The 26,560-nt window shown below is 44.1% G+C and overlaps 3 protein-coding genes across 5 annotated transcripts; 2 read left to right on the forward strand and 1 right to left on the reverse strand.

Annotated features, from left to right (window-relative positions):
* The first annotated feature begins 257 nt into the window (after window positions 1-257).
* Window positions 258-5,966, forward strand: LOC133951565 (cytochrome P450 2F5-like). The gene is made up of 9 exons (XM_062385578.1): window positions 258-480; window positions 1,003-1,165; window positions 1,330-1,479; window positions 1,927-2,087; window positions 2,171-2,347; window positions 2,656-2,797; window positions 3,337-3,524; window positions 3,608-3,749; window positions 3,987-5,966. The coding sequence occupies exons 1-9, from the start codon at window positions 313-315 to the stop codon at window positions 4,169-4,171; spliced, it is 1,476 nt and encodes a 491-aa protein (XP_062241562.1). The 5' UTR covers window positions 258-312; the 3' UTR covers window positions 4,172-5,966.
* LOC133951566 (cyclin-dependent kinase-like 1) lies at window positions 5,380-11,466 on the reverse strand. Of its 2 annotated transcripts, none has more exons than XM_062385579.1 (10): window positions 10,760-11,466; window positions 9,904-10,088; window positions 9,310-9,431; window positions 8,484-8,556; window positions 7,718-7,808; window positions 7,182-7,382; window positions 6,660-6,742; window positions 6,510-6,566; window positions 6,266-6,418; window positions 5,380-5,531 (listed from the first exon to the last, which is right to left on the reverse strand). In XM_062385579.1, exons 2-10 carry the CDS (start codon window positions 10,069-10,071, stop codon window positions 5,436-5,438), a joined length of 1,044 nt encoding a protein of 347 aa, XP_062241563.1. In that variant the 5' UTR covers window positions 10,072-10,088; window positions 10,760-11,466; the 3' UTR covers window positions 5,380-5,435. The 2 variants fall into 2 exon arrangements, with proteins under 2 accessions (XP_062241563.1, XP_062241565.1); XM_062385581.1 differs by having other exon boundaries at window positions 7,182-7,379; window positions 10,760-11,464.
* Window positions 11,467-14,998: 3,532 nt separating this feature from the next.
* tgfb1a (transforming growth factor, beta 1a) lies at window positions 14,999-24,684 on the forward strand. 2 transcript variants are annotated; one of them, XM_062385901.1, is made up of 6 exons: window positions 14,999-17,015; window positions 21,484-21,759; window positions 21,873-22,113; window positions 22,638-22,788; window positions 23,282-23,392; window positions 23,496-24,684. In XM_062385901.1, the coding sequence occupies exons 1-6, from the start codon at window positions 16,685-16,687 to the stop codon at window positions 23,541-23,543; spliced, it is 1,158 nt and encodes a 385-aa protein (XP_062241885.1). In that variant the 5' UTR covers window positions 14,999-16,684; the 3' UTR covers window positions 23,544-24,684. The 2 variants fall into 2 exon arrangements, with proteins under 2 accessions (XP_062241885.1, XP_062241884.1); XM_062385900.1 differs by having other exon boundaries at window positions 15,004-17,015; window positions 21,481-21,759.
* The last annotated feature ends 1,876 nt before the right edge of the window (window positions 24,685-26,560 follow it).

Here is a 26,560-nt window from a genome sequence, read left to right on the forward strand (position 1 = left end):
TATAGTCTCAGTTTCCTGCCTAATAAAAATAAATGTATCAGTACTATTGTTACAGTTTATGGTCATTTTGTACACGTACAGACAAACAATAACCATAATATGTGTATATGTAACCTGTGTTTATGTATGTAACATAAAACTGTGAATACACACACACGAGACACAGTTGTAGAAGTGCACGTCCTCAGTCACTCCTCATAGAACTGGAGTTACTCATGATAACCTCTTTATTTTGAAAACAAGGGAGGTTGCTCAATCAGTGAGAGAGAGTTTCCTGCAGAGAGAGGACAGGGCTTGGTTCACTGGGACAGTATGGACGTGTCACTGGTTTTAGTGGTGGGGCTGATCCTCACTCTGCTGGTGCTGCTGGGTCTGAAGAGAGGGGGTCCGGTGAGTTTACCTCCGGGACCCTCAGGCCTCCCCCTCATAGGAAACCTGCTGCAGCTGGACAAGAGGGCCCCGTTCAAAACCCTGCTCAAAGTGAGAGACGCACGTCCACACACACACACACACACACACACACACACACACAGTAAGGCGGTTGGTCACATTGTTGACTTCTTTATCTCGATGGGCTTGAAGCTTTAAAATACATCGACATGACCTCATGCCTTCATCCGGGTAACATTTAGAATATATGTTATTTATAAATACAATATATTAAAGTTAGAAAAACATTAAAAATATAAAAATAATACTCATTCAAGTAACATTAAATGTTATATCGTTTTCATGTTTTTCATACTAAACATTTTTGCATGTTGTTTCTCTATTGTAAAACCCTTTGAACTGCATTTGGACATCTGTATAGAACATGTAAAAATAAAGGTTATTTTAATAATGTCGTATGAGTAGCCCTCTTGTTTACTCTGGGACTAAAACACAGTATTGTCACCCTCACTTGTAAAGACAACACATGCTCTCATGTTTACTTTACTGGTTTGTCCCTCACACGTCTGAACAAGAATCCCATTCACCTGTGCTGTGGTATCTAACCTCCAGCTCAGTGAAAGCCACGGCCCCGTGATCACCGTGTATCTGGGCCCTCAGCGGGCTGTGGTTCTGGTCGGGTACGACGCCGTGAAGGAGGCTCTGGTGGACCAAGCAGACGACTTCACGGGCAGAGCACCGATTCCTTTCCTGTTCAGAGTGACCACGGGCTATGGTAACAATGGGAATTTAGTGACGCAGTTCATATTTTGTAGTTAACAGCAGGCTGCAATCTGTGTTTAACATCTGCTCTTGGATTATTGCACCCTAGACTCTTATATAGCAACAACAAACTGCCTGTTTCCTTTTGAATGTGGAGACCAGATATCATTTTCCCAGGTTTGGCGATCAGTAACGGAGAGCGCTGGCGGCAGCTGCGGCGTTTCACCCTCACAACGCTCAGGGACTTTGGAATGGGACGCAAAGGGATGGAGGAGTGGATCCAGGAGGAGAGCAGCCATCTGGTGGCACGCCTCAACAGTCTGGAAGGTATGTGGAGAATGTGTCAGAGGAGCTGTCAGTGTGATTCGTATTCATCCCTCAGGTTGAAACGGCTTTAAATAAACTGTAAATTAATCAGGAGATTTTAACTCAAGTCCTGAAGTACATTCTGCTGAAGAAAATATTTGAGATTTCATGTCTGCTTGTTTTTGTTTTTAAGTGACTACAGGGTTGGGCTGGTTTGTCCCTTTGAGCCTGATAAACCAGTTGATAGATTTGATCTATAATTAATTCAATGTCCAAACTGCCAGCTGGGACAGATTTGGACATGCAGGAAGTTTTCACTTTGTTGTGACCAAACTCAGCAAGCTGGTGCCACTCGATCCCTGTGAACCTTCTTCAGGAAGAAATTAGTTCTGTGAATCTTTGTTGTTGAAAGTGAATCAGAATTTATCTCAGTGAGACCAGACACTTTGTAATTTTTTCATCCTTCAGGTGCATCTTTCGATCCGACCTTCTACATGAGCTGCACCGTGTCCAACGTGATCTGCTGCTTGGTGTTCGGTCAGCGCTTCAGCTACGACGATGAAGAGTTCCTCTACCTGCTGGAGACCATCTCAGAAGTCCTGAAGTTTGGCAGCAGTCCCTGGGGTCAGGTGAGGAGGAGGAGGAGGAGGTGGAGAGGGTGGGTGGACCCTACAACAGGTTTAACTCTCCTCCTTCCCTCTCCTCGTCACAGCTGTATAACGTCTTCCCTCGACTGATGGAATGGCTGCCGGGTCGACAGCACACGATCTTTGCCAGGGTCGGTGCTCTGACAGATTTCGTCAGGCGAAAGATCCGTGAGCACGAAGACACGCTGGACCCGAGCTCGCCCAGAGACTACATCGACTGCTTCCTGCTCAGAGTCCGTCAGGTACGACCGAGTTCATCAACCGCAAGTAGCCTCTGGTCCTAATAACATCATGAGGTGGCCCCTGGTGGCTGTCTGCGGTATAGGTCGTAAATCTGGCCTCCTGCTCTGTAGTGGACAGGACATGGACAAAACCTAAAAGTAAAAATTCACATTAAATAAATGTTTCTAAAGATGTTTTCAGTCATTCTATGCAGTTCTTATCACACTGTTTATTGTTTTCAATTGTCGATTTATGTAGAAGAGGAAGTAGAGATGCGTCATCCATCCATCTTGATCAAAGTAAAGTGGTTGTCATCTTGTTCTTCTAGGAAAAGGAAGTTCCCACGTCTGAGTTCCACCATGAAAACCTGGTGGCGACGGTGTTGAATCTGTATTTGGCAGGAACAGAAACCACCAGTTCCACCATCAGATTTGCACTTAGTGTGTTTATCAAATATCCAAAAGTACAGGGTACGTCCCAACCAGTGGAAACCAGTTTGTAAAAGGAAACTGGTCCAGTGACTCAGGAAAAAACTAAAGAAACAAATACACTTTTTCTGATACTATGGATTTAACTTGCTCTTTGTAGATTCACATTCCTCAAGAGACTTGTTTTATTGTGTGTAATCACTGATTCCTGATCCTGATTCATGTCATTATCAAATCTTAATGAAGAATATTTTACAGTTTTATTCTAAATAAATCCTAACCCTAAAACTGGAAATTAAAATATCTATGAACGAAATGTATTAACAAAAATGCACAACTACTCTGCATTCAGATCCACGCAACACACATATCACACACAACATTATAAATGCTATCTCTAAACTCTCTCTTGAGATGAATATCACGTGTGTGTGTGTAAAATATGTCAGGAGCAATTCTTCAGAATTCAGAGGCTGGAACTGGGAATCAGTTAAATGACAATGTGTTATTGTTGTTGTTGATTTAGTAATTGTTACTACACAAGTTAAATGTGTTCACTTGTGTTTTTCCTCATTCTGAAGAGGATATGCAGCAGGAGATTGACACTGTGATTGGACGGCAGCGTTGTCCCTACATGGAGGACAGGAAGTCCCTCCCCTTCACAGATGCAGTCATCCATGAAATTCAGCGTCTGATGGACATTATTCCCATGAACTTCCCTCACTACGCCCTCCAGGACATCGCCTTCAGGGGCTACACGATCCCCAAGGTATCCTGCTTCCATCCAGTGTTCTTCATCCAACCTTCTTCTTCCAGATAATAAACGTTCCTCTCGATCTTGTGAATCCACAGAACACATTTATCATTCCCTTGTTGCACTCTGTGCTCAAAGAGGAGAAGCAGTGGGCCACACCTTGGTCCTTCAACCCGCAGCACTTCCTGGACCAAAACGGCAGCTTTAAGAAAAATCCTGCGTTCTTGCCATTTTCTGCAGGTAAATAATTTACTAAACATCCATCTATTATCGTGAGAAGCAGGCTGAACATTGGACCAGCTCTCGTTGAACAGATGTTAGAGTTTGTGCCATAAGACATGGATGACAACATGCTTACAATCTATGATTTAGACTATGATATTAATTAGAGGCCATTTACAGACCCAGCTCCTGCAGCAGCTCTGTCTCAGGCCTTTCCTGTTTTTTCACTCTCTCTGGTTTGTGGTGGTTTCTCAGGAAAGAGATCTTGTGTTGGAGAGTCCCTCGCTCGCATGGAGCTCTTCCTCTTCCTGGTGTCACTTCTGCAGCGTTTCACCTTGTCTTGCTCCGGAGGTCCTGACAGCATCGACCTCAGCCCCGAGTACAGCAGCTTCGCCAACGTGCCCCGAAGGTATGACATCATCGCCACGCCGCGGGAATAATGGATAATTTGATATCAAAGGAAATAAATTCCGTGGTAGCATAAGTCCAGACAGAGGACTTCATATTTCTTTTCTCCTGTGCCCATAACTCTGATGTTTGACTTCACCTAATAGTGTGAGTCCATGTTTGTATATCTTCTTGTATATCTTCTGTGCTCGTGTGTCAAATGTTAACAAAGTGTTTACCAAAGATTTTAAAGAGCGCTCACTACATCACTTAGTCACGTGTTTTACTTTAATTACACCTCAGAATACACAACTCACAAACACAGCTAATAGAGGATCTCCGCTCCTGTAAAAAGTTATGATATATCATCAACTACTATTTGAAGCATCAACTTGTGAACTGAAATAGTTTTTTGTTTTCTTGCTTTGTTTTGTTAAGAAAATGCAGGAATCACATGACAAAACATGAGAAGGATTGTATGATAACATATTAATGAACAATAACAGGTAACATACCATCATTTAAAATAAGTCTGGGCCCTTTAAACCCTTTGCTCAGTGACATGACCTGGAGTGATGTCAGTAATCTGATGAGTTCCAGGTGATCCATCGAGCAGCGGTTCAGCCTGTCGGTGTGTAGCTGTGTGTAGCTTTGTGTAGATGTGTGTAGATGTGTGTAGATGTGTGTAGCTGTGTGTAGATGTGTGTAGATGTGTGTAGATGTGTGTTCCAGAGCAACAGAGTGAACGTCCGTGTCAGACTTAAGGGATCATTGTCCGACACTGAGGCTGAAGCGTGTGAGGAACCCGGAGTATCGGTTGTCATGGCAGGTTCTATTAAACCTTAATAAGACTTGGTTAAGATCTTACACGTCAAGTATTAGGTGCAAAATATTGTGCCGCAGTATATTATTGTTTTAATAGAACAAAGTTTACAACACGTTTACAGAATCTAAAGAGAATGCATTATTCAGCATATATTGTTTCCTATAATAAAACATATCAACAAGTATATTCTATTGAAGTTATATTTTTACTAAAATAAGAGAAGTCTGGTCCATGTGTCTGAGTGATGATGGCACACCGGTGATTGTTACTCCTGTGAGATGTTTAGTATGATCAGTGACCGAACTCCTCTGTCCTCGTCCACTATTTGTTTTGTTAAAGGAAAATACAGAGAACAAGTGAAAGTGATCACAGGATTAAAACCCGACTCTCACACCAGGAAGAAACAGCATGAATTGTGTTTCTAGATGATTTCAGGGAAACAAAAGTAAAAACTCGACCCCGGACACGAGGAGCAGGTGCTAAAGTGTTTGCTAGATGTTGGGCAGGTGATATTTATGCTTCACCAGTTTCTTCATATCTGGTGCTGGTGAGATGTTGCTGTTTGGTAACTGAGGCAGGTACTGGGCCTAGAAGGAGAGGGGGGGAGGGAGAGAGAGGGGGAGAGAGAGATCACACAAGTAAAAACACAAATATCTGTTGTGCACATCTCAAAATTGTCTATGCCTTAATGTATCAGGGTAATTGTTTTTCGGGGGGGGGGGTTCCATCCTGCACCTGTAAATGTGATATGTCACTAATGCCTTGAGGGAATTAAGTGTTAACTTGGACTCAGGGATAAACTGGTTGTGTTTTCTTGGTCGAGGGTCAGTGTCACTGATCCCTCACACACAAACGTCTGGCCTGGTGACGGGGAAATCTCGATAGTGACATGAAGGAATCTCGTACAAACATTCTTTACTTAATATACTTTATAAAAACTTCCTTCAAAGTCTGCACTGTAAAGCTCTTTCATATGCCTTGGTCGTTGTTTTCTTTTGGTGAATAAACTTTTGAAAGTTGAAGTTTCTTGCTGTAATTTCTGTAAATATTTAATTACTGGTTATTTACTCTGTGTGTTGTTTGATTTGACCAAAGTCTTTTCTCTCCAGCAGCTTGATTGGTTGGCGGAGGCATTCATTCTAGCTTATTATTAATAATTAATGAATTCTTCCGACTGATTGTGGTTAAAAGTTGATTCTTCACTCAGAGATCAGGGTGAAGGTCATGTGACCAGCTCAAGGACATGCTTGACTGTAGCAGCAGGCCCAGTGTCTGAGTTTTAACTGGTGGGGACGGTTAGGTCCCCGTGTTCCAGACTCACCCCGGCCTGCCGGCGACGGGAGCCTTTGTCGTGCCGTCTTCCCGGGCGCTCGACCTCGCGGCCCCAGTTGGCTCCTCCTTCTTCCTGGAAATACGGCAGCTCCAGCAGCTCCTCACAGGACAGGCGGTGAGACGGGTCCATCACCAGGCACGACTGCTCACACGGACATGGACAGAGCCGAGTCAAACACCTTCAATATGACCACAGCCGACATATCAGGCTCTTACATGAACACACAACACACCTTCATGACGTGGAGGGCCTGAGAGGAGCCTCCGTGGAAACGCTTCTCTAACGGCTCCTAAGAACAGAAGCAAACAGAGAATCAGAACAACTTGACTACATCACGTCTTCTTCTGGTCCACATGCAGGGCACACGTCAGAGGGCTGGTACCGTTGTGTCCGGCTCAGGAATACTGACTCCACTGAAGAACACGTTGGAGCGAAAGACCTGCTGGTGACGAGGGATCAGGTCACCTGAGGTCAGGAAGGAGAAACGTTTAGATCTTCATCCTGGGGCACAATGTGGAAGTGTGTGTGTGTTTGTTTGGTAGATGAGGAGTCGAGTCCTCAGGGCGCCTCCATTCCCAACCTGCTCGTTTCAGCTTAACTATTCTGCATCTGCCCTTTAGATTTAAATGAACCTGCCACCAAAAGCAGTGAACTCAACAGGTTTGTATTGTGTCTGTGCTATTGTGGTTTCTTTCTTTTATTTTAACAACACAATACTGTGTTGTTGGTGTTGTTTGAGTTTGGCCTGAATTAAAAAAAGAACATCTACTTGTAAATTCCATTTGCTGATATCAGGACCTGTCAAGAGAGTAATGTCCTCATAATTGTAAAACTCAAATTAGTGGATTCATACGTAGATGACTTATTTTGAAGCGCTCATTAATATGGCTTCTTATCAGTGCACCTAGAGTTTTTCGGATGAGGTAGAGCTGGTCCACGTCGGACTTCCCGGGCCAGAGCGGGTTCCCGTGGAGCAGCTCCGCGAAGACGCAGCCCAGAGCCCACACGTCCACAGGAGGCCCGTACTGGGTGTCTCCGACCAGCAGCTCCGGGGCCCGGTACCAGCGGGTCGCCACGTAGTCTGTGTAGTCATCCTCCGGTCCTGCTGGGTAAACCGACACACACCTTCACTGATGCACTGAATAATGAACACTAAGTCGCACACACATTGTAGAGGAGGGGATTACAAGGCCGGATGAATGACTACACGTTATTGTATGGTAACGTAACACTGAAACCTAAGGCAGGATGGGTAAACAGAGACACGCTGCACAGAGGGGCACTAACTGGCTGAATGCTCCTCCTGTGTAGTGCAGTTACTGTAGCACTGAAGTGTGGAGGCTGTGGACAGGAGACGCTATAGGCTCCTCGTTGAATAAGTCATTAGAGGAACATCAACACTAAATGCTCATAAACGCCGCGGCTCTCTGGACGACCTACTCAGGATGCGGGCGAAGCCGAAGTCGCAGAGCTTGATGACTCCGGTTTTGGTGAGGAGGATGTTCTCAGGCTTCACGTCTCGGTGGATGCACTGGAACATAAAGGCTCAGGATCATGACACACACAAAGAAAAGAGGCTTATAAGGATGTGTAAAGAAGAGGAATTCATGTGGAGGAACAAAAGCAAGAGATCAGAAAACCTCTACACATTTGATTATGGAAACCTAAGGGCTCCTAATGGAACGGTTAATGACAAACATGATGTAATAACTATTAAGAGTAACTTTGGCCCCTTTCCCCTCAGTTGTTGGTGCATTAGGGACATGGAATATGACACAAACTCCCCTAATGCCTAGCAGGTTTACCCGAATTTAAAAACCTGGTGTATACCTGCTATTTTGGTGTAAAAGACGTTTTATATAAAGTAATGATTCAGCAAAAATGTTGTCACATACTTAAGTTCTATCGTAAAAGAATAATCAGATGCCGTATGTACATTTATCCCTTTCTTACCACTCAGTAAACTGTGGTGGACAAAGTCACTGAAATGTAATGTTGGGGGACTTTGTCATTGTAGTCACATGAGGAATTGATCCCTCTGTGCCCAGTAGAGGAAATGATAAATGTAACGTACATAAGGTATAAAGGTATTATTGTATGTACTCTAGAACAAACAAAAACCACAATGGTGATAAATCAAAGTATAAATCAAAGTGAAATTCCACAAGGTTTTAACTCAAATAGCAGTTTATAGAAATACACTGACGTTGTGTTTGTGGCAGAAGTTGACGGCCTGCAGCGTCTGCCACACGATGCTCTTCAGCTGAGCCTCAGGGACCCTGTGCAGAGACAGACACACACAAACCGACACCAGTTGTTGTGAAGGAGACACAAAGCAAAGGTTCCAGCGAATTTAAAATCAAGACGTGGAGCTTAACGCAGTCCTCGTGTCACCCCGGTAACTTTAGGCCCGGTCTCTACCAGCGACAGCTCCTTTGTTTTCAGGAACAGCTAGAGTTTCTGCTGCCCCGTGGGAGGATAGAAAAAGCTGAGGAGACTTTCTGTGACGTCTTCATCACGAAAAGCTAAAATAAAATCCTATGACCACAGGTTACACGACCTCCAGAACTCTACGTCTTTAAAATCTCTCTGCAACAGTCTTCACTCCCTCTTTTCCTTTCTTAAACAATTTACACATGATGGTTAAACTGAATGTTAAATATGACATCTTCAAATGGGAGGCTCACTTTAGTACAAGTGGAGATATTAAGATCCTTAACTTACTAACAAAAGTAACACTATGAATAATGAACAATTTTAAAATGCTGTTAAAACTGCACTCAGGTAAAAGCATTAAAAAAATAACCAGCTCCATATACAATTCAAGTTATTTTAACTAATGTAATATTGAATAACGTGTCATATTTTCAAACACACTCTTAAGGCCAAGTGGCTTTGTGTGTGAAGTAACTAGTACCTGTTGATTCCACAGAGAAAGTAGAAGTATAAAGAAGCATAACAAATATCTTTACCTCTGAGTAGTACCCAAGTATACAACTCTGCGCGTTCAGGTCACATGTCAGCGGACTTACCCTCGGGGGTGTTTGTCCAGCTCGTTGAGAACCGTCTGCTCACAGAACTCAAACACCAGGTGGAGCCGTCTCTTCCTCCTGAACACCTCCAGCAGGTTGACCAGATTCACGTGTTTCAGCTGCTGTGGGATCAGCAGAGGACGTGGAGGCTCAGTGACAGCGCGTTACAGAGAGTTGAATTAAACCTACAGAGGATCTGAGGCCTGCGGAAAACTCTGAAGACCTTTAAAAAACTTTTAACCTGTAGGATTTCCATGAAACTTGGTGGAATGACATCGACCTTCTTGTGGAGAATACTTCCAGGATCTTGATGGTCATGTTCAGGTTTACTGATATTTATGAGTGTGTGCAATTCGGTGGAGATCAAAATAAATGTCATAAGGGGCCACAGCAGAGTTTTGATTTTAATATCTTTAATCTTATCAGTCTTTAAAAGCTAATTATAGTAATAATAGTAAGACGATGGTGAGCGTGATGAGTTCTTCACAAAGGGACTGAAGCCAGTAACTTAATAAGAGTAACTTAATGAGTGCGTGTGGAGGCGTGAGATGTGAACAAACCTGATCCTATCGAGTGATACTCATCTCCTCTCACCTTCAGCATACGTATTTCTCTCAGGGCAATCTTCTTGATCACCGGGTCGTCCTCGGACTCCACGAACTTCTTGATGGCCACTACTTGACCCGTGTCCCTGTGTTTGCATTTGAACACCACGCCGTAGGAGCCCTCGCCAATTTTTGCCAGTTTCTCGTATTTCTCCATTGGGGCGGTTGGTTTAGCTGTCACGTGTCAAAAAAAGGACAAATTAAAGTACTTTTTCATTTCTCAGGTACAATAACATAAAGAGGTTTACTTACTGCTGGTTAAAGTTTGACATAGTAACCTCACAAAACTAAATAAAGCACGTTTTCAATATAATTTTTCTAAATGTTTAACCTTTGAGATAATTCCCCATGTCGCTTTGAGTAGAACTCTGTTTAACTAGTGCCTTTATATATATATATACGTATGGAACTTTATATTCACAATACTTTGAATAAACTCTGAATCAGCTTATTGTGCTTTCAGTCATTGTGGACCCACTCTGGAATTCTGGACTTGAACTACGGCCTAAAAACATTTACAATAAAAACATTCTAAGAGTTGGGGGTAGAGTTAAAGAGCACCTCTTTATTTTATTTTATTAATTGCTATTGAGTCTTTATTTATCTAATGATCTATTGAATGTACATGTTGTTTCCTAAGGAGCCACAATGGGGTGCCGTTCTAGTCATATTATCATATCGTCTTTTAAAGCTTTTAATAATACTGTAATTATCACAGACTAAGAACTTTTTATCAACTCCTATCTCTATTCATGTTCATGTATTTGACGAGAACAGTTGCTTTTCATCCTGAAGCACATTGAGTTTATTCTCCTGATATGATAAGTGAGATAAAAGTTAATTACCTGTTGATCACCTGGAGGATCTGAGGTCAAACACCTGAGCAGAGAGGCTCCTCATCGAGGGTGGGACTCCACCCACGAAGGTTATTGGTTCCAGTGAGTTTTACCAGTTGAAGGTTTTTTGATCCAGTGAAAGTTACTCTTTCCAGTTGGTTTTACCAGTTGAAAGTTATTTGGTCCAGTGAAAGTTACTCTTTCCAGTTGGTTTTACCAGTTGAAAGTTATTTGGTCCAGTGAAAGTTACTCTTTCCAGTTGGTTTTACCAGTTGAAAGTTATTTGGTCCAGTGAAAGTTACTCTTTCCAGTGAGTTTCATCAGTTAAAGGTTATTTGATCCAGTGGAATTTATTGGTTCCAGTTAGTTTTACCAGTTGAAGGTTATTTGTTTCAGCGGAAGTTATTGGTTCCAGTTTGTTTTACCAGTTGAAGGTTATTTGATCCAGTGGAAGTTATTTGTTCCAGTGAGTTTCATCAGTTGAAGGTTATTTGTTTCACTGGAAGTTATGTGTTCCAGTGAGTTTTACCAGTTGAAGGTTATCGGTTCCAGTCCTCCGCTGTCAGCTCAGTTCCTCCCCCGGGACTCTCTCCTCCCTGACGGCCGGGACCTCCTCGCTCTTCTCGGTTACTTCTCCTCCGCTCGGTCCCGGTGGTTCTTCATCTCCGCTCCAGGATCACGACTCATCTGCGAACCCGGAAGTAACGCGTCGCTCTCTGCGATGTTTAGCTCGCCTCCATGGAGACGGCGCAACGGAAGAAGCGTGCGCTGTGTCCGCGGAGACGGGTGACACAACGTTAGCTTCCCTGCTAATCAAGCTAGCTCGTGATTCAGATGTTATTAAAGATTATTCTCTACATTTGAATGAAGGATGAGCTGCGTGGAGAACTCACTCAGGTACTGGGACCTCTCACATCTACTGTTCTCACGGTTTTCAGTTTGTTGTTGCCTCTAATCAGTGATTAGTTATATTTGTTCGTTAACTGAAGTTCTGCAGAGTTTGAATTAAACTTTATTTACTTTACTTCATCTGTTGTAGTTATGTACTCGACAATTAAGCGTTTGAATCCAAAACGTGATTAATGACACTTTAATATCATTACTACTACTACTTCTAATAATACTCCTACTACTACTTATACTACTATTACTTCTACTACTACTACTACTACTTCTACTACTACTACTTATAGTACTATTACTACTACTACTACTACTTATACTGCTATTACTTCTACTACTACTACTACTACTTATACTACTACTACTACTACTACTACTAATACTTTTACTACTACTACTACTACTACTACTTCTACTACTATTACTTCTACTACTACTTATACTACTACTACTACTTATACTACTTTTACTACTACTAGTAGTACTACTACTACTATTACTTCTACTACTACTACTACTTCTACTACTATTACTTCTACTACTACTTCTACTACTACTAGTACTACTACTACTACTATTACTACTACTACTACTACTCGACTTATACTGCTATTACTTCTACTACTACTACTACTACTACTACTACTACTACTACTTATACTGCTATTACTTCTACTACTACTACTACTACTTCTACTACTACTACTACTACTACTACTACTACTACTACTACTTATACTACTTTTACTGCTACTACTACTAATACTTATACTACTATTACTTCTACTACTACTTCTACTACTACTACTACTTCTACTACTTTTACTACTACTAGTAGTACTACTACTACTATTACTTATACTACTACTACTACTTATACTACTATTACTTCTACTACTACTACTACTACTTATACTACTACTAGTACTACTACTACTACTACTTATACTACTACTAGTACTACTACTACTACTACTATAACTACTTATACTACTATTACTACTACTACCAATAATAATAATATTAATACAACTTTAAATGAACTCCAGTATAAAACATTGAAGGTAAGTAATAGGATATCATGTGAAATCAATAAAGTACCAACTCAAAGACAGATGGAATAACACGCAATTTATAATTAATGGAAAAAGGAAGATGATAATATAAGTTATACCTAAAGACATTATAACATGTTATAATTATTACCTTTATTTATAATTCCAGTTTAAAACCACAGTTGCCAATTCCGATTTCGCAACGTTTCAGTCTGAAAAGTAAATTGTATTAATTTAAGGAAAATGTAGATACTTAATAAACAGGAAAGGTTTAAAGAGGAACTTATAAGGTGACAATGACTCAGCAGATTTGTTTCGTTTGACAAGTCATCACAGAGATGTTGTGCCCTGAGGTCAAAGGCTCTGTCCCCTCATTCTATTAAATATAATAGTAAGATGCCCTCTGCCTGACGATCTGAAGCAATGCATTGATTTGTAGGGGATTAAAAGATCTGACATATAATCAGGTGATAAACGATATCTTTAAATCAACCCTAAAACAATAAGGAAGCCATTTTAAAATAGGTATAATTGGTGTATCTATACTTGAGTAAAAAGAGGCACTTCTGTTATAAGTATTTGCCTCATATTACTACAAATACTCCAGTATAGGTTTTCACTATACCAGCTTGTTCTAGAGTAATATTTCCCCCAGTTGAGTATAGACTGTTTAAAGAAGCTGCTGCAGCATCATGTCACTCGGCCACAGACCTGAAGTGTCTGCAGGACCAGCTCTGATGTGGTCACATGAGTTATGAACTATCTGCTCTCTCGGTTCACTGTGAATATCTCTTCTCCCGGCGTCCTCCCTCGGCTCATCTGGCTCAAAGGCCGGTGTTTGCCACACGGCTCTCTGGGATCCTCTGCAGAGTCGTCCAGGACTTCCCAGTGAATGATGGGAACACAGAGCATGTTGCACTCTTGTGCTCAGAGTCACACAGACACCTCGAGGTGCTGGCACGGGGACCTTGTGGCAAAGGGTATGAAATGCCCCATGGCAGACTGGTTAGACGTGTCGGTTGTGCGGCGTCAGTCCGGCACCAGGGTTGTTGTGTTCAGGGGCCAGTGTCAAAACCACCAATGGAGAGCAGAGAAAGTAGGTCAGGATATATACTTATATTACTGCTACTACTGCCACGGGGCAATTTAACATGTAAAGTTCAAAGGAGGTTGTGTTTTCATCTCGATTGCCTGTTGAGAATAATTAATGGATCTTGTTAAAGTATGAGGGATGTTTAGGAAATTTATATTAATGAGTTTGTGCGCTTCTGTGAAATCGATCTGGTTTCATCTGTGACAATATTATTATTGTCTGTTGTGTTCTCTGCCTCTTCTATGCTACAGTTATAATGACCTTTTGCACCACAGATTTATTTCATGCAAAAAATAAACTTATATAACTACAAACATTATTTTGATGACAACCCCAAACGCTTGTCTCATCATTAAGAATAAAGCAATGAGAGAACATGTGAGTGTCATACCATCTTTGAGCAGGAGGTGGCAGTGCACACTTACATTTCCTCAGACCCACACACAACAAAACAAGTTACAGTGGTGGCTGTTGACATTTGATAGCCACCTCCACTTTATTCTCAAGATCTTATCATTAAAGGTCAATCAATGAGATAATGCGGATGTGAATGATGGATTAACTGAAACGTCTCTGTTTGAGTTGGCATCGTTTTCTGTTGTTTGTGTAGCTGGTATTTTAGGGGATTTTTCGCTTCAGCTTCCTTATGTTGAATGTCACCATTTATTATCATGGTTTAATGAATAGATCCTTCTCTACATCTTAACAATAGACGCCCTTAGGGAACAAGGCCACAACCTAAAAAGCTCAGAGACCACAATGGCAATTTATTGTCTTTATTTCCCTGTTGAATCATCCCTCAGATGGAGACAAGATGATTGAAATCACAAAAGGTTTTGTTTTAGTCTGGTCTTTCTTGTGAAAATACACAACCCAGCCTCTGAGAAGCACGCAGACCTCGGAGAGGGCACCACACGGTCCTGCCCTGTTGGCTCTCCATCCCTTCAAATGTCTACTTTTAGACTGAACCCGTGCCAGGTGCCTCAGCTCTTTGGCCTGGCAGGCGCTCACCTTCACAGCCACCAGGTAAATGTGGCGGTCAGCTGGCGAGACACTCGATGCCATACAATGCTTGTTGACATTGTCAGTCATCATGGCCACAGCCTCAGACTGGCCAGAGAGTGTGAGAGAGAGCTGGTGCCTCTGACTGCTTCTAACTCAGCGCGTTCATCTCCTGGCTTCCTGATGTGGACGGGCGGCCGGCAGCAGAACTCTGTTAAACAGCAGATGTTTTACACTGTGGCCGTTACCCTCATTTCCTGGGCGGAGAGCTCCTCGCTCTATTAGACGAGTAACAGGAACCAAAAAAGAGAGTGAGAGGCAGAGGCAGAGCGAGAGAGTGCAGTAGAGAAGTTAGCTGAGTTCCCACAAATCACTTTGTCACCAGCAAGCTTTGACAAGCACCAGAGAAAGAGGGAGCGCACAAGGAGAGAAGGCAGGGAGTTAGAGAGAGGTGTCAATAGGGAGTCGTGTCAGAGGAGACTCACGAGGGAGGGTGTGAAGGAGCTGGAGGGGGCATAAACGAGGTGATACCGATGGATGGATAGAAGGAGAGACAGGACACAGACGAGACTGCAATCTGATTCCCTAAGCAGCCGGAGAGGGACTGTTACTTTTGCTCCTGCTGCTGCTGCTGCTGTGACTGGATGGTATACGGTCATTTACAGAGAAAGGTTTGTCAAGCTTCATACTTTATCACAGGAGGACAGATTTACTCAGACAAGGAGAGTTTTGCTGTGTTTTATCCTCTGAGAGATGTCCCCTGACATGTTGTTTCATATTTGAGAATGAGGACACAGATAGAAAGACAGCTGTTGTCTCTGTGAAGCAGGCATGAGGCACTGAAAAGCAGCTGTACACAGATCACATGCTGTAGCTGCTAAAAAGAGGTAGTCAGAGCTGAGGGGACTTTTATTTATGTCTTGACAACATAGGTTTCCCACTGCTGTAGAACAAGAGCGGAAACTTTTTGAATTTAAACGTTTTTTTACTTTCATCCTCTTCACTGTGGATACTGGATCAGCACTGGACTGACGCACAGCCCCGGAGAGTTTTACCAGGGTTGTAAAGGAAGCCAGAAGTCATCAAACTTCGACAGCAGGGAAATAGGAAATCCATTTTTTGCACAGTTAAAAAATAGGTTAACGGGTCGTGGCTATCTTCTCTTTGTCAGAGGCGTCAGACTTAACATCCATGTACAGAACCATCCTGACTGGTTGAAGAGACCTCGTGGGTCAAAGAGGACAGGAAGCCGTGTCAGCTGAAAGCTGTAGTGTCAGATGTAAGTACGTTGTAAAGCCCTTATCACACACAAGACCGACTGTTGAGCAATACAGCCCTGAGCTGACACGTGGGGGGGGGGGTGTTTATATACGTACTTTAACTAAGATAGGATTCGATCGTGTGAGTCGGAGAGAAGCACCTCTGTTGTGTGTTGGTAGATTGATGGCTGGTGCACAGGTCTTCTGAGGCTTGGAGGCGCTGGGTGTGTGTGTGCAGGCTTGGATGGGCGCTGTTTGCTTTTGACAGCTCGTCTCTGGACTCACTTCAACGTCACTGAGTTACCTGCGAGGCTGAGTCAGAGGCTGGCTCATCGCTCCCTAGTCTGCCTGCCCACTGGGATTCTCTCCCACCTGCCTCCATGCAAACAAGCCCACAAGTGTTAGGGTGGTTTTTGGCAGCAGTGGCACTGGTAGCCCCGAACCTGTAGGACTCTCAACACTGCTTTAATTGTCCTGCTGTGAGTAAACACCTTGCGTCAGTCACACCTCTCCGCTGATTCACTATTCCCTGAGCGTTGGAGGCAGGCAGTGAAAGAGAAGGTGAGGGAGGATTGACCAAAGAGTGCCGAAGCACAGAAGAAGTCACAGTCAGGTCGGCACCATGAAGCTGGCACTGTTGACGCTCATGGTCGTCTACGCGGTGGGCCATGTGAGCGGCATGTCCACTTGCAAGACGGTGGATCTGGAGATGGTCAAGAAAAAGCGCATTGAGGCCATTAGGAGCCAGATCCTCAGCAAATTGCGTTTGCCCAAAGAGCCAGAGCCCGATCAAGCCGGAGACAAAGAGGAGATCCCCGTCCCTCTGCTGTCGCTCTACAACAGCACCAAGGAGATGCTGAAGGAGCAGCAGGCCGACGTCCAGACGGACATCTCCACGGAGCAGGAGGAGGAGGAGTACTTTGCCAAGGTGGTGCACAAGTTCAACATGACCAGTGAGTACCAGTTTACTCAAACATAAGTTGTGTGTATTGTGCACACGTGGACACCCGCTACTGATGGATTTACTACACCACTAGAACTGTCAAGTAATGGTTGATTTATGCTCCTACATTTACAGGCACTTGAGACACACACACACAGTCACACAAGCACACACCTAAACCTAACCCCTAACCCTAACACTGCACGTTGTATTAGTGAGAATAAGGCTTTCTGTAGCCACTAACCCAAACCATGATAACTAGATGCCTAACCCTAACCCTAACCGAAATCTAACCTTAAAAGCACGTTTTTACCCTCAAACAGCCAATTGAAAGTGGGTCAGAAAGTGAGGAAAATGATATATTGCGATACACCTCTTCTATTCTTGAAAGCGGTCGTTCTTCTAATCTCACATCAACAGTTGTTTGCGGTGGGAGGGAAATGAACCTGTGTCCACCAGAATGACGACATGTAAAAGTACCAAAAACCCCAAAACGCTTTGTTTGCTCGACCGACTCAACATTGTAATCGCAGGGATCGACGGACGTTGCAGCTCCAGCCCAAATTAATCATCACTTGGTGTCATTGCCAATCTACATCTATAAATTCCCTGAACACGTGTTCCCCTTCTGATCTCCACCCAACATCTTCAGGCGGCTTGACGGGTTCAGGGATCACATGCGTTACGCGTTAGCAGGGCTGTGAGTTGCATCTGCTCCGATGCTCTCGTGTGGCCTTCATGGTATCCACAGCGTTTTTACTGCTTTATTAGCGCTGTTTGTTTGGCGAGCATGTGTGCACTGTTTGTGCAGCCAAATGCTTTTGGGCTGCGATCATCCAATGACTCTGAGGCTGTTATGATAAACATATTACTTTGGTTTTGTTTCTTCACTCCATTGTTCTCTACATGCCTACACTCCTCACTCTATCAGGCAGGCATCCACACTATCCCTCTTTCATCCACCACTTCAAAAGACAGAGTGGCTGGACCGTGTGCAGCCCCGAGGGAGAACAAAAGAAACTTTCACAACGATGGGCACGATGTTTGTTCTGCTCAGATGAAAACCAAAGAGCAGGAAGGGAAAACAGAAAAGAAGTTAGACGAGAGAAGACATGAAGTGCACTCCTTCACCCTCTCCACTTCTCTTTCATTTTCTGAGTGTTTTTCTCTCTCCGTCCCTTGGGGACTGGGGGTTTCCTGAAACTTGAGCATCGGGCTCTCCCTTCGCTTATCCTGTCACCTGTTCTCCATCATATCTTTTTCTTCCCCGACCATTTTCTATTTCATTTTCATGTCTCCCTGCCCTTGATTATCCGGCTCTATCCCCCCCTTGCCGCTCTCTGCCGGGTTTCCTGAGCCTATTATCAGTGTGTTTGCAGCGTGTTTGTGACAGGGCAGCTTGGCAGGAAGGAAGGCAGGCTGATGGCCACTGAGATCTTGAGTGACTCAGGTCCGGTGCAAGCGGTGCCCATGGGGAGCATGTGTTTCCTACCTCTGTGGAATGCCAGTGAACAGCCCTGCTTGTTCTCAACCCGCAGCGAGGCTTCTTAAAAACAGACCCAACCTCTTACATTGGGAAAAGGGCGACCGCCAAGTGTAATTGCAATTATTTAGTGAAGAAAATAAAAACTCTACCTTTTTACGAGCGTGTGTGGGAGGCAATCGGGCTTCTGTACTTTATTTGAAACCTTCATTAACAATCTTATTTGTGGTTTATTTCACTTTATGTTTTTTTTTTACTGCACGCCCTGACTTAACTCTACTGATGCCCCACAGCAGCCGTCAGGGACGCATCGTTATATGCTGAGCATTTTAGAGCCTAATAGATTTAATATCCAACGTGGTAACTATGTGACGGATGAGGCTGAATTCCTGCAGTAACACCCTTCCTGGATGCCCACACAAATTGACCTCTTATATTTAATATGGTGCTCGTCCAATGAACTCTCTCCTCGTTTGGAAATCCGCCCCAGGACTGAGGTGAACACCACGACTTCAGACTAATTATCATGTTTATTGGAAAGTAAAGGTCCTGCCACCCTCCGATGGAGAGGAGAAGCAACAGGGGTCCGAGACTCCGTGTGTAAAACAGGGTGAGGTGGGGAAGCAAGACATCGGCCAGTGGGGAATGGGAAGGTGGAGCCGAGCATATGAAGGAGGCAGGTATTTAGCCTGTTGCTGGAATCTGGTTCCTCCCACTGGTAATTACAGGGCTGTCTCCCTACCTGTTGCAACAGCTGTCCTGCGGATAGGCCCTGATTCAACACACAAATCCCCCCCCCACACCCATGTCAGTGCGCCGGCTCAGATGCTGTCTTTGCCCCGATCTGAGAGAGCGAGGCCTGGTCCTGGACGTCGTGTCGAAGAAATTTGCCATTACATTATTTCGACGAACGGTTCAGTGAGAATCGGCCAAAGGTGAAGCGAGCTGTGCTAATTACAAAGTAGAAGTGAGGATAGAAATTTATGCTGCTGCAGCCAATATGCTTCCTCTGGGAAGTGACTTAATTTCCTCTTTCGTAAACACTCCTCTCACCCATAAAACATTCATCGCAGTTTACTTAGAACTAGTTAGAGAGACGATGACTTTCCATGCCCGGTGTTGCTCGGTACATCATCATTATAGGTCACCGCTCTACACACGTACTACACACGCCGGTGACGCTGTGTGTTTCCATTCACACTCTTACAACCAAACCTACGACTCGGCTCTGGGTGGGACCGGTGAAATGTCATCTCGTTTCCCGTTGCACTCCACACCAGCTCTTTTCAGTTTCACTTTGGCTTCGGTACACGGGGTGAAACTCTACCTAAGCAGCAACACAGATGGCGATACTGGTAAACGATACACACGCAGCCTTTGACAACGAGGATCAACTATGCAGCACAGAGTATGTGTGCTGCGGTGTGTAGCTGCTGTCAGAGAGTACTTCCCGGACTTGAGAGTATGAGATACCCACGTTTGGCAGGGCCGAGGCACAGTTGACTTTTTCGGGGCCTGGGCTTCAATTCTCCAATTTCTCTGCGCCCTCCCACTCGCACCCGTCTCTGCTCACCGCTGAGAGTGAAATTCACATGAGTGCATTCTTCACTCTGCTGTTTTTCTTTGCATTGACCCTGTTATACCCCCCCCCTCCTCCCTCAACCACCTCCTGTCATTCTCTTTCTACACAGCGTTTCACTCTCGCTCTCCTGCCTTCCTGCACTTATCTTTGCACATCTCGATGTGACTGAATCCGCTGTAATGTAACGCTAAAAGATTTACGGTCTTAGAGCCTTCAGTAGCTTGGCTCTGTTTTCCGTCAGGCTCTGTGCGGGGGAATGTTCCTGCTGTCATGTTATGGGCAGGCCGAGGCATAGAAGCTGCTGGAATGGGCAGCACTACTGTAAGAAAACAAGACGCTCTCTATGGTCTATGGTCAACTCTACAGCTGCTGGAGGAGACCAGGTTTTTGCTGCCCTTACGAATATTGGGTAACGCCGTGAACTTGGCATTTCCCGTATATGAACGTGTGTACAAACAGTTATGAAATACCTTTTTCCCCAAGAACTTTTCATCAAGTTAACTTATGAGTAGTAAACTTCCCACTACTACAGTATACTGCGCAGTAAATTACTGTGTTGAATGTGCTGAGCATGCAGGTTATAAAGTAAATACTAAAAGGGACTTTTCATTATAGTGTTAAAAACGTTAGGAGGCAGAATCTTAAGTGGTTTGTTGATTCTTTAGCTCACGTCCATTAACTGTCCCACTGCCATCCATGTTCTATTATGAAAGAATTCATACTCTCTGTTGCCAAGAGATATTGCACAATGTTTTTCGTGTTTAGTACTAAGTTCACTGCATTTTTACTGTAATTAGGTTTTGCCAATTATCAAAAACACACCAGAGCTCAACCAACCACCCCACGACCACAAAATGGTACAAAACAGAGAATAGAGGGAAAGCGTAGATTTCCATTGATCTACTCACATAGTCTTGATTTAATGGTTGTTGTTTTTTACATAATAAAACAGTGCAGTGTTCACATGGCTTTAAAAAGGGAAATTTAAAACACATTTGACACTAAGTAAGGTTGGTTTCTTTCTTGTTTTTGAGACCTTCTCCAGAGAATGTGGTAAAACAGAAGAAACTGTTTGGTGGGACCTCAGTGGATGATCCTCTCGATTATGATTATGACAGCTTTGGAGGGAGAAGTTGTTTTTGTCTTTTATGATATGATTAAAAAAGAACATATAATTCCCCTTTATAGTTGTTCCCCCATCTTTATGGAAAGAAGACTGAGACACCAGATGATAAGACAGCTGGGCTGCAATACACAACGGATCAGAAACTGATGAGGGATAACAAGCAGATGACCTCATAGAACAACTCTGTTTTCCACGTCTCTCAAATATGCAATTAAACAACTTTATTGCCTGTAAAAAAACAAAACAAAAAACTCCAACTAAGCAATTGTCCTTTTTTTAAATAGCAGGAAGAAACGACACTGATGTCAAGAAATCCATCCCGATGTTCTTCAACATCTCTAACATACGACAGAGTGTCGGCGATTACCGCCTGCTGACGAGTGCCGAGCTGCGGATGCTCATCCAGAAAACCACGATAGCCGAGGAGCAGCGGGTGGAGCTGTACCGCGGTCAGGGCGCGTCAGCCCGGTATCTTGCCTCCCGCTTCATCACGAACGATTTTAAGGACAAGTGGTTGTCGTTCGATGTCACTGAGACCATGCAGACCTGGCTCAAAGACACAGGTGGGTTCCAGTGAACGAGTGCAGCTCATCTAGTGATCTAGTGCTATGACCTTTGTCTATCTGTTCCCTGATGAGTGACTAGGCAGTTATGGTTTAAATTTCTGTCCCGCCAGGGGACGAGCAGAGTTTCCAGCTCAGGCTCTTCTGCGGATGCAGCGAGAACGGGCCGAGCACGGAGAGCAGTTTCAGCTTTGAAATCTCTGGCCTCACGAAGGACAGAGGAGACATCGGACAATTGAGAGCATTGTTGCAGCAACCGCCCTACATCCTCACCATGTCCATCCCTCAGAACACCAGCACCCACCTCAGCTCACGCAGAAAGCGCTCCACAGACGGGACGGACACGTGTACAGCGTAAGCAAACCTACACATCACACTGTTTACATGTTCTGATTGTATTTCATTGACAACATAAAGAAATGGCGGCTCACTGTCAGCTGTTCCAGTTATTCCACTTCAAAAGGCTGTGTTGGTTTTAATATCTGTAAATGCACAGTGTTTGCGTAGAAGTTTTCAGCCTTATAGGATAAAACACAATGCTCCTCTCGTTTACCCACAAACCGAAACAAGGCCACGCTGCCACACGAGGCAGATGGCCTGACCATCAGGATCACTGGTGGTTTGTGTTTTCTTGCTCAAGGATGCCTAAATGTGTGGAACGGAGGATTTGGGATTCAAACCACAAACCTTGAAGCCTCTAGACCACAACTGCTCCGGAGCACTGGCTCGGAGCTGTGAGGAGACATTTTGTGTTTTAAATTAAAACTATGGTTACTGCAGCTTGAGAACTGACTGATTTTAAAAATGGGAGCTCTACAGACACTCTGTCTGTAGCGTGTCATCATCTCACCTCGCTCTCCCTGGGTTCTCTCCTGCAGCCAGACGGAGACCTGCTGCGTGAGGAAGTTGTACATTGACTTCAGGAAAGATCTGGGCTGGAAGTGGATACACAAGCCGACGGGCTACCACGCCAACTACTGCATGGGATCCTGCACCTACATCTGGAATGCTGAAAACAAATATTCTCAGGTATAGTGCCACGGCATGCAGCTACAGAAACCTGACCTCAGAGGCACTGGTGTAGACTTTGTGGAACATTTTTTTGGTAGTAATGTGTATTCGAAACATATAGTTTTATGAACTGTTTTCTCTTCAGAGTGGAATAGCCTCTAAAATATCACTTATTAAAACTACAGTGATTAAAAGTCGATTGAACTGCAACATATTGGACAGACTCATACATTTCAGTCCTTTAAATATCCCTGATTTCTTTTCCATCAAGATTAAAGATAGTTTCTCTGGTAAAAATGTAGCGGCCTCGATGGCCCATGTCCCAAATGTTCAGTTGTTTTTATTTGTTGAAGAGCAAATGAACCAACAAACAGACAAACTGGGGAAAATATAAATAAATAAACGAAACATACAAAGACTGTTCAACAAGCTAATACCTGTACATGTAATTGCAGTCATGAAACTCACTTCTTTGTGTTCTTGTATTTCCATCATGTTTAATGGTTCACAGATTTTGGCCTTGTACAAGCATCACAACCCGGGAGCCTCTGCCCAGCCCTGCTGCGTCCCCCAGGCGCTGGAGCCACTGCCAATCCTCTACTACGTGGGCAGGCAACACAAGGTGTGTTCACTGCAGCCAAGTAACCCGACTCTCAGGTCAAGTGTTTGCAGAGCATTTCTGATTTGAAAACCTTCTCACGTTGCTGTATATCTTTTACCTTCAGGTGGAGCAGCTGTCCAATATGAGCGTGAAGTCCTGCAAGTGTAGCTAAAAAAAAACAAGATGGCCCCCTGCTCTGCATCCCCTCAAACGTAAACTGAAGAAGAAGAAGTCACGTTTGAGACCAGAGGAGCGCACGGATGAAGAGGATGAGAATAAAGAAGACAAGAAAAACAAGTAGTGAAAGTAATCAGGATCTTTGTGGTCAAGCAGTCCTGCTGCATCTCGGCCATTATCATTTGAGAAGCACATCAATCCATGGACTTCTTTTTATAGATAATATTTGTATGTGTATATACTTCTTCTTTGCAGTACTGAAATATCTGTCTTGAAATGAATTAATTTATTTGTTGGTCGGACAGATTTCTAAAGCAGCGATTCACAAAGGATCAAAAGGATTTGTTATGAATAAAAACAAAGTTGGATAAAAGACGCCGGCGAACACGAGGACCGACCCGGATGGAAGAGAACTTTCTGTCTTCACGTTGATCCTCTTCCCGCAAAGGTCACAGTCAACAGCGTGAAACCCCAGGAAGGGAGGAGGGGGGTTGTTGGGGGTTTTCCCTGGACAATAATGCTGCAGGTGTTTTCGGCTCCAGCTCCAGCGAAAGGACACGAGACACAGCAGGGACAGGCCGACCTGGGGAAACCCCCCCGAGCAGCTGTCAGCCGCCTGAACGCTTCACAGGAGCCGTCCATCAGTTTTACCTGTTTGTTTTTCAGCCCACGTGAATTTTTACAATGCTTCCTCGTCACTGTGTTTGTGCTCGTGATTGAACGTCAGCTTGTCCTCGGGCAAGCGAGTGATATCACCAGCTGTGAGAGTGATGACTCCGTGTTGTTGTCTCCTCTCCAGGGACCTGCAGCCGGCGTGTTGTCTTTAGATGGTGTGGGTCAGGGGATGTGGTTGTGGTGTTGGTTTTAGGGGGAAAGCCGTTCAGGACCTGATTCACACTTTGCTGTTTTGTTAAACCATTTTATTGCCCTTTTTTTATCAGGACAGTTTTTTACTTTCGACTGAAGTGTGATTCGTTTTGCTCCAGAATGAATCAATCGTGTAGCATTTGTTTTTTAGGAAAAGGAACCAACCTGTTGTTTTTTCTGTTTACTCTCTTTTATAGTGCACTTGCCATTTGAAATTTGTATCTGTAAATATTTAAAAAAAATTGAAATAAACATTGGTGTTAAATTATCACGTCAGAATGGAAGATTTTTTTATTTGGCAAAATAAAACCACCTGAGGTGTTTCCACTTGTCAGAGGGCTGAGTTGTGTAAGGGTGTGAGTATCACACTTGTCAATGCTCGCATTTGTGTGTTTGTGTTGACGGAAAGGAGAGAGGACATTTTAAAAACTGACGACAGAACTGACAAAACTAATATGAATGAAAGGTTTTATCTCTATACTTTTAGTCATAGGAAATATTATCAGCTGCAACTGGTTTAGAGGACAGTTAGTTCAGGTAAAAACTCTTTATCATTAAACACTTGAAACTGAGTAGATGTGTAGTTCAAGGCGTGGATGTCCCCACCTGCACACACCTCCCTCTCCTCCCACCCGGCTTCAGGCTCAGACTTCATGTCTCTCAGCTTCTCTCAGCTTCTCTCAGCTTGCAGCACACATACGCTTCTTTCAGCAAATCTTATAAGCCCAGGTTGTGCAATTAAGTAATGAATGTCCGTCAGAAAGGAGAGATCTCCAGTGGAAAGGCGTGGGCGTGTGCCAGGTGCGTGTGGTCTATTTCTGGGCAGCCAGTGGATGCCTGTTTACTCTGGACGGCTGGAGTCTGACTGAAGACGAGCAGCAAGCCGACGGCTGAGCCAACATCAGGATTCCGGGACGCGCAGCCCCGTTCCTGGCACTGCCTCCACCCGAAGGGATGCACACCATCCCAACATTTTTCATTTTTTTTTTACTATCTCCCTGCACCTACTCTACCCCCACCCTGCCAGCCCCACCCCTCTCCCTCAGTACTCAAGGGATTACTGGCAGCCCATGAGGCTGAATTGGGAATGAGGAGAGCAGGTCCAGACCCGTTGGTAAGTCCCAGACTTAAGGGCAGTGACTACATGGAAAATTAAACACACATACTGTACACATGCACATGAAAACACTGAACCCACTGACACACACTCGCACATCAACGTCAAGCATCTTACATAAGCTTTGTGCGAGCGAGCCGGGCGCTGGATACTTGTGCGGCTAACAAGGTGACAGTGATCTGTGCTATCTTGTTCCAGCGCTGGTTGTGTTACCCAGGCCTCCTCCGGAAAGCACAGGAATGTTTCTCTCCTACACTGAGGGAGCTTGTTTAGAAAGAGCACATAAACAAAGTAAAATGAAACATGATCGGCATAATGAAATGGCCGCTCCTCTCACCTCTCAGTGAGATTCAGACTGATCTGCTGCCAAGTTTTGATATTTAATGGTGTGGAGGCACAATGTGTGCTGTGTTATCTTGGCAGAGCAAAATGTAATTGGAATACTAAAAGGCTTTTTTCTCACCAAGGAAACACGACCATTACCGAAGCTAAACAAGTAAAACACGAGGTTGGTTGGAGGAGACCAGATCATTAAACGCAGTTCCTGAAATCCCCGGCGCTTCCACCTGCTTGACTTTCCCTGTAATGACCAAAGAAAGGGTATGAATGTCAAGAGGGTCATAAATCTATCAGGGCGCTAATGGAACGGTCCCAGAGGGAAGTCAGACTCAAGTAGGCCTGTCCTCCTAACCAATGTTCATTTCTCAGCAGCTGCTTCCTCTCAAGGCCTCGAGGCTTTTTATGGGACAAACTGCTGACACCCCCTGCCTCAGACTGAAGTACATCCCAGAACCGACCCATCCATAGAGGGAGAAAAAACGGGGGGGGCACTTGAATGCTGCGTTATGAATGTTACACAAGAGAAAGGAGTGAAGACGGACGCCTGCAGCATTTCAAGGTCAAGCAGGTGTTCGTCTTTTACCACTAACACAATCCACGTGCCGCGTTTATAGGACTGAGTAACAGGAAGATCGTTGTGTTGATGCACTTCATCAGAGCAGATAAGTCATTCACATCTGACATAATTG

Source organism: Platichthys flesus, chromosome 4 (genome assembly GCF_949316205.1).
Source record: "Platichthys flesus chromosome 4, fPlaFle2.1, whole genome shotgun sequence".
Lineage (NCBI taxonomy): Eukaryota > Metazoa > Chordata > Actinopteri > Pleuronectiformes > Pleuronectidae > Platichthys > Platichthys flesus.